This window comes from Vigna unguiculata, chromosome 10 (genome assembly GCF_037176805.1).
Source record: "Vigna unguiculata cultivar grain cowpea cultivar isolate G323 ecotype 2 chromosome 10, ASM3717680v1, whole genome shotgun sequence".
Taxonomy (NCBI): domain Eukaryota; kingdom Viridiplantae; phylum Streptophyta; class Magnoliopsida; order Fabales; family Fabaceae; genus Vigna; species Vigna unguiculata.
The window spans coordinates 259,732-275,553 of NC_140801.1; the positions used below are offsets into that span (position 1 = coordinate 259,732).

At 34.0% G+C, this 15,822-nt stretch overlaps 2 protein-coding genes across 5 annotated transcripts; one reads left to right on the forward strand and one right to left on the reverse strand.

Annotated features, from left to right (window-relative positions):
- The first annotated feature begins 787 nt into the window (after nucleotides 1-787).
- LOC114167185 (vacuolar-sorting receptor 1-like) lies at nucleotides 788-6,071 on the forward strand. Of its 2 annotated transcripts, none has more exons than XM_085668037.1 (12): nucleotides 788-1,397; nucleotides 1,814-2,512; nucleotides 3,123-3,211; nucleotides 3,302-3,371; nucleotides 3,450-3,533; nucleotides 3,701-3,777; nucleotides 3,883-3,964; nucleotides 4,060-4,145; nucleotides 4,245-4,311; nucleotides 4,683-4,811; nucleotides 5,250-5,356; nucleotides 5,651-6,071. In XM_085668037.1, the coding sequence occupies exons 1-12, from the start codon at nucleotides 1,106-1,108 to the stop codon at nucleotides 5,744-5,746; spliced, it is 1,878 nt and encodes a 625-aa protein (XP_085524163.1). In that variant the 5' UTR covers nucleotides 788-1,105; the 3' UTR covers nucleotides 5,747-6,071. The 2 variants fall into 2 exon arrangements, with proteins under 2 accessions (XP_085524163.1, XP_027907983.1); XM_028052182.2 differs by having other exon boundaries at nucleotides 790-1,397; nucleotides 4,063-4,145.
- Nucleotides 6,072-6,450: 379 nt separating this feature from the next.
- Nucleotides 6,451-10,078, reverse strand: LOC114167183 (putative receptor protein kinase ZmPK1). 3 transcript variants are annotated; one of them, XM_028052179.2, is made up of 4 exons: nucleotides 9,986-10,078; nucleotides 9,834-9,892; nucleotides 8,750-9,736; nucleotides 6,451-8,168 (listed from the first exon to the last, which is right to left on the reverse strand). In XM_028052179.2, exons 3-4 carry the CDS (start codon nucleotides 9,687-9,689, stop codon nucleotides 6,700-6,702), a joined length of 2,409 nt encoding a protein of 802 aa, XP_027907980.1. In that variant the 5' UTR covers nucleotides 9,690-9,736; nucleotides 9,834-9,892; nucleotides 9,986-10,078; the 3' UTR covers nucleotides 6,451-6,699. The 3 variants fall into 3 exon arrangements, with proteins under 3 accessions (XP_027907980.1, XP_027907981.1, XP_027907979.1); XM_028052180.2 differs by having other exon boundaries at nucleotides 6,537-8,168; nucleotides 9,834-9,886; nucleotides 9,986-10,005; XM_028052178.2 differs by lacking the exon at nucleotides 9,986-10,078 and having other exon boundaries at nucleotides 6,537-8,168; nucleotides 9,834-9,977.
- Nucleotides 10,079-15,822: the final 5,744 nt, after the last annotated feature.

Sequence of the window (15,822 nt, forward strand, 5' to 3'; positions counted from 1 at the left end):
AAATAATAATTCTTTACTATAGAAAAGCATTTAGATCGTAAAAAAACTCTTTAATATGCTCGTATATATAAAATGATCATTCATTTAACCCATGCATACTAAAAGAAAAGGAATATTATTCTATTTCAACACATTTTTCATGATAATTCTTACAATTCACGGAGAGAAATAAAAAAAAAAACTAAAAATATTTAAAATAACATGAGTGATTTAATAAAAAGGTTAAGAAAAACTTAAAAAAATATATATATTATGAAACATTGCTTCAGGAGTGACTTTGTTAAAGATACATAAAATTTTGAATACAAGTTTAACATCAAAATTCTTGTTAGTTTACTTTAAATTTTATATTTTTCTTTTTCCAAATTGAACTCCTGAAGTTAGCCACTGTTTTAAAGTATAGGAATAATACTTTAAATATATTACTTTTGATACATTAAAGTATGATTAAATTTTATTTCAATTATTCCATTTTGCCAGTATTATACTTGTAATTCTTTAAAACTTTTATAAACCATCATGACATTATTTAGTGACATAAATCTAATCATACTGTATATACCAGTGTAGTGACCATGTTAAGGTGTATGATATAAAGAATTTGAATATTTTTTTTATTATTTATAAGAATTAAACAAAATATAGAGTTTGAAAAGAAAGATAGAGGGGTAAAGATTTTATATTCACAAAGAAGATAAAAGAATTATATAAAAAAAATGTTGAAAGACATTAAGACCATTGTAATTGTTTGCAGTTGTGTATATGAATTGCAATGAGTGGCATTACCGTTGAATGTAACTAACCCATTCACCCCATTGTCCATTTCTTTCGCATATTGGTTCTAGATTTGGATGATTTTCTCATCTCCCACGTAACAACCACTAAAGCCATTGTTTTTGGTCTTCGTTTTCATTTTCCTCATCTGGGTTTCCTTCTCAGCATAGCATGCATTGCACTTAGCTAAGCTTTCCATTGGATCCAGACAGTGCTTCAAACATGTTTTTTCAATTTCAGTGGTGTTGTTAACTAAAACTACATTTTTTTTTTCTTGCCTTTTTTGTGGATAGAGATCTTTCTCTATTGAAGTGGAAGAGTTCAACGTCTGATGACAATGAGAACAAAGCAAAGTTTTTTGTGGTTTGTATGGATTTTGCTTTGTGGGTCTTGTGTGGGATCGTTTGTGGTGGAGAAGAACAATTTGAAAATCACTTCCCCAAATTCATTGAAAGGTATATATGAATGTGCAATTGGAAATTTTGGAGTTCCCAAATATGGAGGAACCATGATTGGCTCAGTGGTGTACCCCAAGTCCAATCAGAACGGTTGTAAACCCTTTGATTCATCGTTGAGTTCCAAGCCCGGAACCTTCCCCAGCTTTGTTCTTATTGATCGAGGAGGTTAGCTACCCTTTATTCCTTCCAATGCTCTTCAGTTTTCAATTATAACAAAGGAAAGAAGTATAAGATAAGACTCGGATGGGTTCATTAAGTACTTTGAGATGGAGTTCCTTAAGTGCTTTTAGCATGCTTGTTCAAATAGAATTAGAGTTTGGTCACAGTGGATTTGCATCTAAGTTTTTGTTGTATTGTCAAATGTGTAGTTGCTATCGATCGAATATGTATGTTGACATTAGTTTTCCGTTGCTATCACAGACATGGAAGGTATTATCAATATAATGTAATGTTAACTTCTTGTGCAAGATTGTAGTACATATTATGCGTCACATTATTGTGTATTGATTGGTACAAAATTGTTGATATCAATGGTTGATAATGGTAAAATCTGTATAACTTGTTTTTGCCATTTTTGTTAGACTGCTACTTCACTTTAAAGGCGTGGAATGCACAGAAAGGTGGAGCAGCGGCCATTCTTGTTGCAGATGATAGGACAGAACCATTGATCACCATGGACACACCTGAAGAAGGAACTGGTTCCAGCAAAGACGATTATATTGAGAAGATCAACATTCCTTCTGCCCTTATCAGCAAATCACTAGGGGATAAAATCAAGAGTTCTCTCTCTAGTGGGGAAATGGTTAATGTAAATCTTGATTGGAGAGAGGCTCTTCCTCACCCTGATGAGAGAGTTGAGTATGAGTTTTGGACAAGTAGCAATGATGAGTGTGGACCAAAGTGTGAAAGTGAAATTAACTTTGTCAAGGGTTTTAAAGGGGCAGCTCAACTACTAGAGCAGAAAGGGTTTGCAAAGTTTACCCCTCACTATATAACTTGGTATTGTCCAGAAGCATTTATATTGAGCGAACAGTGCAAGTCCCAGTGCATAAATAATGGAAGATACTGTGCACCAGATCCTGAGCTTGATTACAAAAGAGGGTATAGTGGTAGAGATGTTGTTATCCAAAACTTACGTCAAGTATGCTTCTTTAGAGTGGCAAATGAAAGTGGAAAGCCTTGGCAATGGTGGGACTATGTGACTGACTTTTCAATCCGCTGCCCAATGAGAGAGAATAAGTATACTGAAGAATGCTCAGACCAAGTTATCAAATCTCTTGGTATGTTCGATACACTTTGCAGTGGACTTGTGCTTCACTTTGCTGTTTGATTTTGAGTGTACGCCAGAACTCTTCCAATCTTGTAAAACTCATGGCTTTTTCTTTTTGTTCGCATGATAAGAGATTATCAGTTATACCCTGAGTATAAAAGTTAACACAGTCAACTCATCAACAACAACATTTGAGATTATTTTTTAAAGTAGTTATTGTGAAAGACAACAAACTTATCATGCATGCATGATCTGTGATTAGATTACGGTACAAAATTATTTTACATTACTAGTATGTAGCATAGTTTCTTACATAATAATACAATTGTCATCTTTTGCTAAATGTTCATGTCATTGCTTTTGAAGTTTCACTGCTATGTAAAATGCTCCAGCTTTAATGTATATGTGGAACGAAACCAAATTTGTATCTTCGTTATACAAATATCACAGCCATTATGCTCAAAATCAGCATAAAAATAAAGTCATGGCTATAATTTTCTTTATCTATTGGCTAAAATTTAAGTAGACTTCTCATTTGTAATCTCAAATTTTCTTTTGCTACATTATTCTAATTACGGATATGTTGCATTCTTGTTCACTCTTTCCTCGTATACTTTAAGGTATCGACTTGAAGAAAGTTAAAGATTGTGTTGGAGATCCTGATGCAAATGTCGATAACCCTGTTCTCAATAATGAACAGGATTCACAGGTTTGTCTTATAGGGGAATATAGCATTCTTCTAGGATTGTTTCAGTTCTCTAATTAGACTCTTCTGTTGGTTAATGAATTTTTGTTTCAGATTGGTAACGGCGATCGTGGAGATGTTACTATACTACCTACCCTTATTATAAACAACAGACAATATAGAGGTTTGACAACCTTTTGAATATCTTCGTGCCTGTTTAACCCTGTTCTGCTGTGTAATTTTAATTTTCTACCACTTTTAGGTAAGCTATCAAAAGCAGCAGTACTCAAGGCAATATGTTCTGGCTTCCAAGAGACTACTGAGCCATCAATTTGTTTAACTCCAGGTTCCTTTTTTGCATTTCTTCTTTTTCTCCTCGTACCCCTTCCAAACATCCTAGGAGAAGAACCAATAAATTAAATGTTATCAACTCATCTTTCAGTTGGCAATGTGTAATATATGTTGTTGTTTTGGATAGAACTGATATCATGTACCTTTGCTTATCCTTTGCAGACATGGAAACCAACGAGTGTTTGCAGAACAATGGTGGTTGTTGGCAGGACGCTACTGCTAACATTACTGCGTGCAGGGTATTTGGTTAACTCAATCTTGTGCCATATTTTTGTGAATGTTTATATTAGTGTACTTCAATACATGTGGAGTAAGGCTTGGTTTTTTCACTTTCAAAATTGTAGGACACTTTCAGAGGAAGAGTATGTGAATGCCCAGTTATACAAAATGTGCAGTTTGTTGGTGATGGATATACCCATTGTGAAGGTAACTTTCTTTATTTAGATCAATTGCTCCATGTGATCATCTCATGCTATAAAGTTCAAAATATAAATTCACCTTCACACATTTGTATTCCAAAGCAGCTACAGGGGCCTTGAGGTGTGCAATCAACAACGGAGGTTGTTGGAAAGAAACCAGAGGTAGCACGACTTTCTCTGCTTGTATTGTAAGTAATCCTCTTCGTCCTCTTTTTCATTATCTTGCATGCATCTTTTTTTCTTCTAATGCTGCTGATATATGCCTTCTTTCTTAAATGATTATGCAGGATGACCACACCAAAGGTTGCAAGTGTCCACCTGGATTCAGGGGAGATGGAGTCAGAACCTGTAGAGGTACTTTGACATTCAAAATTTGTTTGATCTGTTCTAATCTTAGTAGTTATAAATCTTCTTACAACATCTTCCACATAAACTTCCAACTTAATGAAAAGAGCATTCGATGTTTTTGTTTTCATGATAAAAATATATTTACTTTTTTTCTTAATACATTATTAGATATTAGGAGAATTAACAGGAGGTTAGTGTAGGAAGATATAACATTACTCTTCTAGTACCTATCCTTTGAATGGCAAATACATCAATCATGAGCTAATCTTGGTAAGAATGTTCGAATATGATCCTACAATTGTGAATAGTTATGCCATTAGCTATTCTGCAAATCTGACATTTTTTTCTTAATATTTCTTGTTTTGATCATGTTGCAGATGTGGATGAATGCAAGGAGAAATTGAACTGCCAGTGCCCAGAATGTCAATGCAAAAATACTTGGGGAAGTTATGAATGCTCATGTACTGATGGTTTGTACTACACGCGAGAAAATGATATGTGCATTGGTGAGTTTTTATTTTTAACATTTTCTGACTTTGTATGCCATTTTTTTATGCCTGACTAACTTGATCAGCAGATTTTGTTCACTCGTTAAAATTTGATAGATGATTCTAATGAAAATAGTCCAAATATGAGACTAAGTCCCACAGTGAATAAAATAATAAAATAAAACATCATATAAGTTGAAAAACCTATAAACCTAATGCTCGAAGTTTTAGATTAAAAGTGATGTTAGATCCTTATATGGGTCCCATAAATAGACCTATTAGATTCTTCACAGAAAACATGACTTTGCATTGGTTGGCACATTGGAATTTTATTTCTATTTATGGTGTATGTAGTTTGTAAATTTTTTTCTGTATGTTGATAATCTTTGCATGGTTGTTGAGACTGAAATAATAATTTATTCATTTTCACATTTGCGGTATCTTACAAATATGCAGGAAAATATGCTGCTTCAGTGGCCGGTGGGGGCATTGTTTGGATGGTTATCATGATATTGGCTGTTGCTGGTGCTGGGGGGTATGCATTTTACAAGTATAGAATCCGGGTATAATTCTAACTCATTTGATTATCCTTTAAACATTGTGACTTTGATAAATATTCTTTAAGGCAGATGTAGATAAAAAGATGTTATGTTAATTTGAATTATTTCAACATTTATAGTCTTCAAAACATAAAACATCCATTTTCCCAGTGTTGAGGTAACATGCTGCATTGGTGAAAAGACAATCAGTTTTTTCCGTCTTTCTTTTTCTGATGTTTTAGTTATAATACAAGTGCAAAATTTAAGCATTGTCATCCTAAACTCGTTTGACTTACAAGAGGAAACATTTTTCTGCAGAGATACATGGACTCTGAGATAAGGGCAATTATGGCCCAATATATGCCCTTGGATAATCAACCGGATACTTCTATTCAAACTCAAGGAGATGTCTAGAAAGTCTGGGAATCCCATCTCTATGCAAAGATGAATTTGATATCTTGGACATTCTCTACAGTTGGTTAGTTATTAACACAGATACAAACTGCTTAACCAGAGGATCCTAGCATCAGGCTTAGTTAGTATCATCCTTACCCCTCAAATCTCTTTTTCTTTCTGTTTCTTTTCCTTTTTTTTTTCTCTTTTTCTTCCCTCGAAGTGGATGGTTTGTTTTTCTGAGGAAGCATTGATATGGAGTATAGTCATGTCCTTTTACTAATTTAGGCAACTAGAAATTGGCATCATATTTCTATTCAACTGGGGATGTTAGATATGGCATGGAAAGAGACATTATTTGGTAGAAATTATCAATTTTGCTATCTTCTATTATTTTTTTATACCAGTTTGTAAATTTTATGAATAATATCTGTAGTTTGTTGCTGCCAATGGACCTACTAAATTAACTGTAAAGCTCTCAAGAGTCAGAACCAAACTTAAACTTTCAACAGAGCTCTTGCCAGTTAATTGGAAAATGTCTTGACTGATAGCTCAAATATCCAGTTTATTTTGTATCTGCTAACCCTAGCTTAAGGCTGCTACCACATTGGCACAACAATTGGGATTATAAGAAGAATATGTAATCCAGAAAGAATATGCAATTCAGAGCTTAATACAAAAATTGGTATCATCGTAAAACTATATCCTCAAAATTGTTGCCATAATTTTAAGGTTGAATATGTACTAAGTCACTAATTTTATGATAAAGTTGGAATCATACAACAGATAATGTTAAAGGAACAACTTACGGTTTCCAAGCACCAGAATATGATATACAACAGCAAGACTAAACTGCACAAGAATAGAAGATTTATCACAAGGCACAAACTGACAATTTATGATAGGCTGAATCTACCAAAAAAACGAGAGGAACAGAAACCATGCAATGTCTGGCTATTATTTGTTCAAAACCATCAAGAATTGTGCTCGTAACTTTGGAGCCTCTCAACAACATGACTCATGCTGGGTCTCACGTCTTTCTCTTCCTCTACACATTCCAAAGCCACCGTAGCTAATATCTCCATTTCATTCCTATCATACATTGATCCCAAAGCAGGGTCAACTATTTGATCCACCCAAGATGATCCCACTTCTGACCCTTTCTTCCTTTTCTCCCTCACCCATGTCACTAACCTCGCATGATTATGTGATTCTGCATCTAATTCTGTGAGTTGGATACCTGCTGTTGGGCTCCTTCCAGTTATCATCTCCAAGACAACAACGCCATAGCTGTAGACATCCACCTTGGAAGTGATTGGCAAGTTAAAAAGCCACTCTGGAGCCATGTAACCTCTTGTTCCTCGTATCCTCGAGAAGGTTGAATTGTCGAGGTTGTTCCGGTTAAGTAGCTTAGACAAGCCAAAATCTGCTACTTTAGGTTGGTAATCAGAGTCAAGAAGTATATTTTGGGTCTTGATATCACAATGCAGAATCCACTCCAAGCATTCTTCATGCAAGTAAGCAAGACCCCTTGCAGTTCCCAGAGCAATGTTATACCTCTTGGTCCAATCAAGAACATTTGAACTCGATGAAAGGTTCTGAGCTAAAGAACCATTCTCCATGTACTCATAAACCAACAACCTATACTTTCCCTCAGCACAAAACCCTAACATGCCAATTAAGTTCATGTGGTTAAGCCTTCCAATGATGCTTACTTCAGCCAGGAACTCACTTTCTCCTTGGTTTGCCACTTCATGTAGTCTTTTTATTGCCACAACCCGGTCATCAGACAAGACACCTTTATACACTGTACCTCCACCACCCCTTCCAATCTCTTCACTGAAACCTTTGGATGCTTGTTTCAATTCTGAATAACCGAATTTCCTGAACCCTGTTTCTGCAGCAAGAACATAGGCATGCTTGTCGGCATTATTCCTAAACAAAAAACACCACATCAGAAAGAAGCACAGAACCTCAAGTCCTCCCAAGGCAACCGCAAACCACAGCATGAACCAAACAGACCCATTTTCTTTTTCTTCCACATACGGTCTTTTTAGTTCTTCCACTCTGCTATTTGCCCCACAAACCAAACCATTACTGATGGGGTTCTCACGGTTGTAAGACAAAGGCAGTCTCAGGTAGAACATTCCCGAGAAACTTGCCGAGTGATGCCCATTCAGCAACTGTGTCTTCAGGTAGCACTGACTACCAAAACTACCTTGGTCCGAAAAACTGAACTGAAACCCTTTGCATTCGCACAACCGCTTGCACTGATTCACACATTGTTCGTAAGTGTGATTCTGATAGAAGCCATAGTCATATCCATAAAAATCAAATTGAGCTAAACCCACGAAACGAGACTCATGCTTAGTGTTGTTGCACCAAGGATCAAAATTCGGTATGCAACCTTGAGTCCAGTCTTCAGTATCATTCCATCTGTGACCTGATAGCATAAATTTCTCAATGAACACTACAGGAGGAGACAATCATATCTATAAACAATTGTAAGGGGTGAATACATGAAGTGAAATGAATTAAATAAACTTATCTTGTAACTTCTAATCAACTTTTATACCAAAATTTGATTTTAGAATATGCATGGGAAAAGCTTAATTTATTAACATTACTTTCTTTTCACATAAGGACTAATTGATGAGTTTACCTACTCAGAAGAAAGTCAAATAAAAACCATCTTATGTACAAGATAAAACCAGTTTTTAGGTACAGTTAAATGAAAGAACTTCTATAAAAAAAGTTTGGATACTTTCTCCATAAACACTTATCACAGAAGAAAATAAGAAAGTATATATAAACTGAACCTCTTTACTGAGCTAAAATAATCATTCATACTTCAATTTTGACGAAAGTTCTTTTCTTTTAACTTCAAAAACTAAGACAGCAAAGTCGACTTTTAGTTCATGGAAAAAACTCAATGCGTTTTAACTTCTTATTTAGCACTTTTAGTAAGAACTTTATCCAAAAAGACCCCAAATCACTGTTTCCTCTACCACTTTCCTGAAATACCTGGAAGGCAGGAACACTTTCTTCCAGTTGTTGGGTCATTGGTACAATAACTGTTGGGTCCACAAATGCCATGAATAAAACAAGGTTGTTGGCGAATCAGCCCCGACACAACCCACTTCTCTTGTCCATGTTTCATGGTGTAGACCCGCACATTACCGTCGTGATCGAGGGTCAATCTCCGCTGAAGCACCGTCCCGTAATCGATGGTTCTGAAAGTGTAGTTGTCGGAAGAAAGCACGCCACCCAACTCATCAAGCACAGCAACCCTGCTATCGTTGAAAGTGGATCTGCCGTTGCTGTTGCCATTACCAAAGTTGTTGCTCTGAAGCCAAGCGTAGGGCCAGAAAACGCTAGAAACTCGAGGACCCTGGTACATGAGCCGCAGAACATTCTCGAAGTCGAAGAAGAGCTTGTAGAAACCGGAGGAGTGGTTGCTCCCGCTTCTCGAGGAAACGAGATTGGTGCTCCCTCTCAGAGGCTGATTCGGAAGAAGCGTGTCGGTTGGGAATTCGAAGCTCTGCCACAAGACAGCGTTGTCGGGGGAATCTTCGAGGAGTACGAGGTTGCCGGTGTCGTGCAAATGTAAGCGGACTTGTCTGGATGAGTTGGCGGTGCCGGTGGACCACACTTGGAACTGACCGGCGTCGGTGAGTACGAGGTTGCCGGTTTTGAGAAGAGAGAGTGTGGAGCGTTTTCCGTTAACCGGTTGGTCCCGGTTGGCCATCCAAACGACGGTGTCCGGTGAGCGCGTGTACCATATCGCGAAGCAGAAAGCGTTTTGTCCGACGGCGTAAAAGCCTGCTGTGAATGTTTTTTTGGGTGATAGTATGACATCTTCTTTGAAGTTCTCGACGGAGAGAGAGAATGAAGATGAAGCATGGAAAGTATGGAAGAAGATGAGAGGAAGGAGAAGAGCGAAAGACAGTGTTGAAGCTGCCATCAATGGATTTTCTCATGTTATGCTGTGCTTTGCTGTTTTATGTCTTCCTGGTGGGGTTGGAGTGGTTGAATAAATAAATAAAATGGAGAGAGAATCAAATTGAAAAGGACAACAAATGCAACTTGCTTTGGCTATGAATTATACCTCAACGTGAAGCTGATCCATGAAAGTGAATGTTGTCTCGTGTTCGATCTATTCTATCTCTAGGAAAAATTTGAAGGAGTTAATAATAAAAACGAGGAAATAGTCAATAGTTGTGGAAAACAAGTGTTGAATGTCTCAGTATCTACACCTACCCATCCAGAAAAGGTGGTAGTTGTTAAGATATTCTCCATCATCATTGCAAAACACCGCCATTGTCCTCTTCGATAACTTAATCTCTCTTCTTCGCAATAGAGGCAGAAGAAGATATAAAGAATTAATTGACTCTAGAAAAAGAAAATTAAATATATTTTATTCTCTAAATTTTCATAACGAAATTAAAGTTTATTTCTGAACCAAATTTTAATACAATTTAATTTTCAAATTTAAAAGATAATAGATACAATTGGGCTAAATTTTTTGACGTATTAAATTATGTTTCATATTCATATTTAAGCTCTTTATTTCATTAGATCTGATCTTATTCAAATATAATTTAATATATAAATAAAATTTAATGGTTTTAAGTTAAAAAGATTATATTCTTTTAAAATTTAGAAATTAATATATTTAAAAATTTAGAAGAGGGAAGAATTTTAATTTTTTTCTGATTGCAAACATATTTAACTAAAAAATACTCATTTTCAAGAATTTGTTATAAAATATGACTCCAAAAAAAATAGTCTAAGAAGGTGATATGTACATTTTGAAAATTTTGTTTTGAAATACATTTTAAAAATTCTATTTTAAAAAACTTATTCCAAAAATTCCACTCTAGAAAACTTATTTCAAAAATTTCAAAAATCTTGTTTTAGAAAACTTCCAAACAAATAATTCAAAAGTCACTTTAAAAAGAAAAATGAGGTTTTGATAATTTGGGATGAGCCAAGAGATTATGGTAATGAAGAAAAAAAACAAGTGTAAATGAATAAAGGAATGGGTTGTATTCTTTGAAACTTTGTTCTCGAGAAAATTCTCTTCACTCTATAGGATATTAGAACATCTTTTTCTCTAAAATTGAATTTCTATTTATAAAATAATGTTATAATCTATTGATGTTAGAAGATATTTTTGAAAGAAGTAACGTGCTGATATTAAACTGTGTGTCATTGTGGTATTGTTCAAATATGATAGACCAGCGAAATTCAAATTATCTTAAGATTTAATCTAAAATTTAATGTACTAAAAAAATTGATTTTTTTATGGACAAAATTTAGATATAATGCATTAAATTCATTGATAATTAATTACTATTTACGGATTACATGTTGAAACAAATACATATATAATTATTTGTAGATAATTTTTATTTTTTTTAGCGATAATTGCAAAATATGAGAGGTGAAAATAATTTTTATTTTTTTTAGCGATAATTGCAAAATATGAGAGGTGCAACTGTAAGACCCTAGAAAATAGCGTTTTAAAATGGATAATGGTTTAAAAATAGTGAGACTCGATTATTTTAATATTAAAAGGTGTTAGTATAAATAAAATTCTTATAAACGAGTTTTATTATTTTAAAACACATCATCTCTCTAGAAACTACTTTTCTAGAGTTCTCTGACTTCTCTCTATAGGTTTTGTCTCTCTAGTCGTCTGATTGAAGAACCGAGACCGTAGGATTGATCCTCTCGGCGAGCTCTTCAAATTGGACTGATCAGTTTCTCCGTTCGCGTAAGTTGAGTTTTCGCTCTCTTTTTAGTCTTTCTGTTGCATGCAAGCCCTCTTCCGCTTGCATGCGACGTTTTAATCATCAGTATGAGTATCTGCTGATCAGTGATCATAACGGTATGTCCTGATTGTTCTTGTGATGTTTCTATATGTAGATAGAGCATCCTGTGGAGTTAGAGGTGTTGACGTTTTTAAGGCGTTGACGTTTATAAAGTTGTCTAAACAGAATAACAGGTGAGGGAAGATAATTGTTTTACTTGAATTTCGTATAGAAATCATTCTGATGACTTTGAATTGCATGATTGATTGTTGTATGAGTGCTTGAACTGTGTAATTAAGTGTATGCTTGGATTGTGCTAGATTTTTTTACTGTTGCATGTGAGAACAGATTGGGAATATGGTATTTTCGCCTAAGCGAGCATCTCTCGCCTGAGCGAAAACACCAGAAACTCATCCCCTGTTTCTGCGCGAGATCTCGCCTAGGCGAGCTAGTCTCGCTTGAGCGAGAGTCACTCTCGTCTAAGCGAGACAGCTTAGCCTGAGCGAGAATTTGCCCAAAGTTTGGGTTGTTCTCTGTTTCGAGCCTCGCTCAGGCGAGAATGACTCGCCTAAGCGAGAGAGCCTTTTTGCCTTGGCGAGACCTTCCAGCTTGGGCGAGAACCTCTGCAGCTGAGTGCTATTTCTCTGTTTCTAATGGATGAAACTATGTTTAAATGTTAAAACATGAACTTAGTTACGATATGCATGAATTGTTATGACTGGTAATATGTGTGGTGAAATTGCATGAAGTTGGAATATGAGAAGAAGTGGTTGAACTAGGATTTCAAGAGAAATTCTAAGAGGAATGTTTTAGTGTATGTAAGGACATGAGGACTCCGTATGGGTTGGTATCCTGACGCTCCAATAACCATTAAGGCTCATGTAGAGTGTAATGGATTATGTCGTGAGGAGTAGCAGGAGGTCCTAGTCTGTGGACCCGATTCAGTCACAAACGCGAAGGGAACTTACCTTGGGAGTGGTTGGGTGATAACCCCTTGTGTCCAAACTCTGCAGAGTTTGGGAAACGTCATAGGTGCAAGCCACCCAGAGATCCAATGTCGCTTACATAATCCAGATATCGAGTCTAGAGTAATATATTTGCATTGTTTTTGGGGTGGTTTATGTGATTCTGGTGAAAATAAGAAAGATTGCATGATTTTCTATTTATAATTGAAGTGTATGATTCATTTAATCAGATTAGCTTATCCTTGCTTTTAGTGTGTCTGTCACGTGTTGTATGTTTCCTTTTGCGATGATCACCTATTCGGTGGGAGCAGATGTGGTTGCAGTGTCAAAGGCGCTTCTGGAGGATGAAGAGTCATCGTTTAAGTGTTGAGAAGGAGGTTTCCAGTGGGAGCTTTATCAGTGTTCATTTTAAGTATAGAGTTTATTAGTTTAGTTTAAGTGTATAAGCGATATATTTTTATAGTCATATCTTTTGTAAGACTGTATTAATATATTGTGTACACTGAATTATCTGTTTTGGAACTATGATGAAACTCCCTATTTTAATTAGTTTTAAGCTGCTGAAATTGGGATGTTACAGCAACAATAAAAAAAAACATCAATATTTATTAAATATGTAAGTTTTACATAAAAAAATAATTCACTAACACTAAAAATACAACTCATAATAATCATTTGAAAAATTTTACCAAATGGATTGACATTTATTCTTTCTAGCACTTGAAAGCCACCATCACCTCTATTCTAAAGTTTAAAGTTTGAATTTTATGTGATTAAGAAAATTTTCTTCATATGTAGTCATAATCAATCTCTTAATTGAAAGCTAACTTTTTTTCTTCTATCTTTGCATAATAAGTTATTTTCTTCTCTATCTCTTTCCTTACTTGGATGTGTAGGTCTTTCACAATTTTTACTTTCTCAATTCGATCACTACTCACCATAGCACCATTAAGAAGAAGAGATAGCAAATCAAAATTAGTTAAGAGACTAAGGACAATTCTAAAAAGTGAGAGAGAAATTGTAGAATAGTGAAGTTCCTTGTCTTAAGTAAAATAATTATTTTGATTTTCCTTTAACTTTTTAATACAATTAACAATAAAGTGTTATTCTTAAAGTAACATTTTTTTTATCTTCAATTTTTTGAGCATAGTACTTTATTTTAAAGGATTTTGAAAAGTTTGAAATAACTATAGGTCGAGAATAATAGATGAGAATAGGTGCATCGATAAATGTTCTTTTAATTTTTTTAAAGACAATTCCTTGATTTTCACCTAATTGAAAAACATTTTTTTTAATTATCTCATTCAAAAAGGCGATGTTATTATGATTAAATCTTAGACAAATATTTCATATAAGTCGGTTAACTTGTAAAATAATTTCACTTCATTTATATTTGATGTGATTGGTAAATCTATAATAATTTTATTATTTTTCCATTCTATTTGAGCTCCTTTGAAGCTCATAATAAACATAAAAAGATAACATTATTTATATTTGTATCGTATAGGATTAAGGTCATCTCGACTTACAACTAAAACCATTATACACAAGAAGAGGGCATGTTGGATCAGCTTAGCCAGCATCATATCTATTAGCACAAGTGACCTTGGTGGTTGATGAAGATTTAATGAAGCAAGTGCATGAGATTATGTGTGGTTGATGAAGAATTGAAGAAGAGTTGTTGTTGATCAAGTTTGTGAATTGTTGCATCCGAAGTTATCACGAAGATCTCAAAGCTTGAAGATTGTATTGTATTCGTAAACTATATGACATAGGATAAATGTCTTTTGTATTGTGTTTGTCCTTTTCAATTTGTTAAAAATGTTTTTAACAAGTTAAATGGCTTGCTGCATATAATTCTAGCATGAATGTATTCAATCAATTGAATTGTTATTCAATCGATTGATTTCAATTAAGTCAAGTTAAATCAACAGATTATACGGATAAATCAACATGTTGAATTCACTTATGAACAAGCTATTAAAGCTAGCTTTTCAAGGAGTGGAGTAACTCTCTCTTTGTGGATTACACAATGTGGAGCTGGTGATTGAAGATCTTTTGAATCTTGGAGCATTTTTGCTTGTGTTGAAGAAGAACATGTGTTTTGGTTGGCTAGGGAGAGCCTTCATCCAGGTTTAGTTGTTATTGTGCTTTTGTGTGGTTCCTAGGGTGATTATAGGTTTGTAAGTGGGATCTTACAATTTCAGGGATAAGATTCTTGTGGTATTTAAGAATTTTGGTGTTTTGCTTTATTCAAAAGTGTATTCTTTTAGAAATTTTATAAAACTTTTGATATAATGTATGATCAGACTCATGTTATCCTGATAAACTGGATGTAGCTCAGGTATTGAGTGAGCTATTATAGAAATCAATATTTGATCATTTCTCCCTCGTCTTGTTCTTCATTTAAATTACAAGAAAACTCATTAAATCAATCTTTGCAGACACAAGTATTTTTGTCATCCCTAATAACAAAGTTTATACAAAATTTGTCTGAATAGAATAAATCCAAAACATATATTTCAATATTCTTAAAGAGATAAAAAAGAAAAAAAAAAACAGTTTCTTACAGCATATTATAGTCAATTTATTAAAACCTGCTTCTTTAAGAATTATTAATTCGACCCTATAATTTTATTTTTTTTTAAGTTATATTGCTTGAAAAGAGTTCATTTCAATCCTTGTCTATTCCACTTGAAATCTTTTAAGTCTCTACGAAGTTATTAAAATATTCTCTTAATTTTGAAAGTTTACACATGTTTTGTTTACTTTTTTATAACATATATAAATATAAAAGAAAACAATAACAGTATAATATACTTTTTTGTTTATGATGTGAATAGATAACCGAAGATTTCATGTGTAAGTCATGTTTTCTGCCTTCCAATCACTCTATTCGAAAGGTTGACATTGAGCTACTCAATCACTTATTTAGTCTTCTTTGCAATTCTCTGAAATTTTCCATCTTCAATATTTTTTCGAACTGATTACATTTTAAGTGATAAAAGAATAGTCAAAGTGGTTTACTTTTAAATAATTGTTGTATAAGTAGAAATTACTATATGTTTGGTGAAAAAAAGAGTTTTTAAATTAGAAGTGAGTTTCTCTAGTCTACTGCATTTTTATATGCATAATGAAAAATAAAGATTTTAAGTTTCTAATTTTTATATGTTATTAATTTATATTTTATTTAAGTTTAATTGAATTTTAAGTCTCATAAATTTGAATATATGATATTTTGATTTATATAAACTAACGAGTAAATTTTATTATTTTTTAATTGAAAATGTATTATACATCTACATCACTAATGCTG

What these genes read in the sequence shown, in the direction of transcription:
- LOC114167185 (XM_085668037.1), top strand. Translation starts at nt 1,106, where the DNA reads ATGACAATGAGAACAAAGCAAAGTTTTTTGTGGTTTGTATGGATTTTG. An exon ending in TGGATATACCCATTGTGAAG is followed by an intron (nt 3,965 to 4,059) that starts GTAACTTTCTTT and finishes TGTATTCCAAAG; the next exon opens with CAGCTACAGGGGCCTTGAGG. An exon ending in AGAAAATGATATGTGCATTG is followed by an intron (nt 4,812 to 5,249) that starts GTGAGTTTTTAT and finishes ACAAATATGCAG; the next exon opens with GAAAATATGCTGCTTCAGTG.
- LOC114167183 (XM_028052179.2), bottom strand. Translation starts at nt 9,689, where the DNA reads ATGGCAGCTTCAACACTGTCTTTCGCTCTTCTCCTTCCTCTCATCTTC. An exon ending in AAAGTGTTCCTGCCTTCCAG is followed by an intron (nt 8,169 to 8,749) that starts GTATTTCAGGAA and finishes TTATGCTATCAG; the next exon opens with GTCACAGATGGAATGATACT.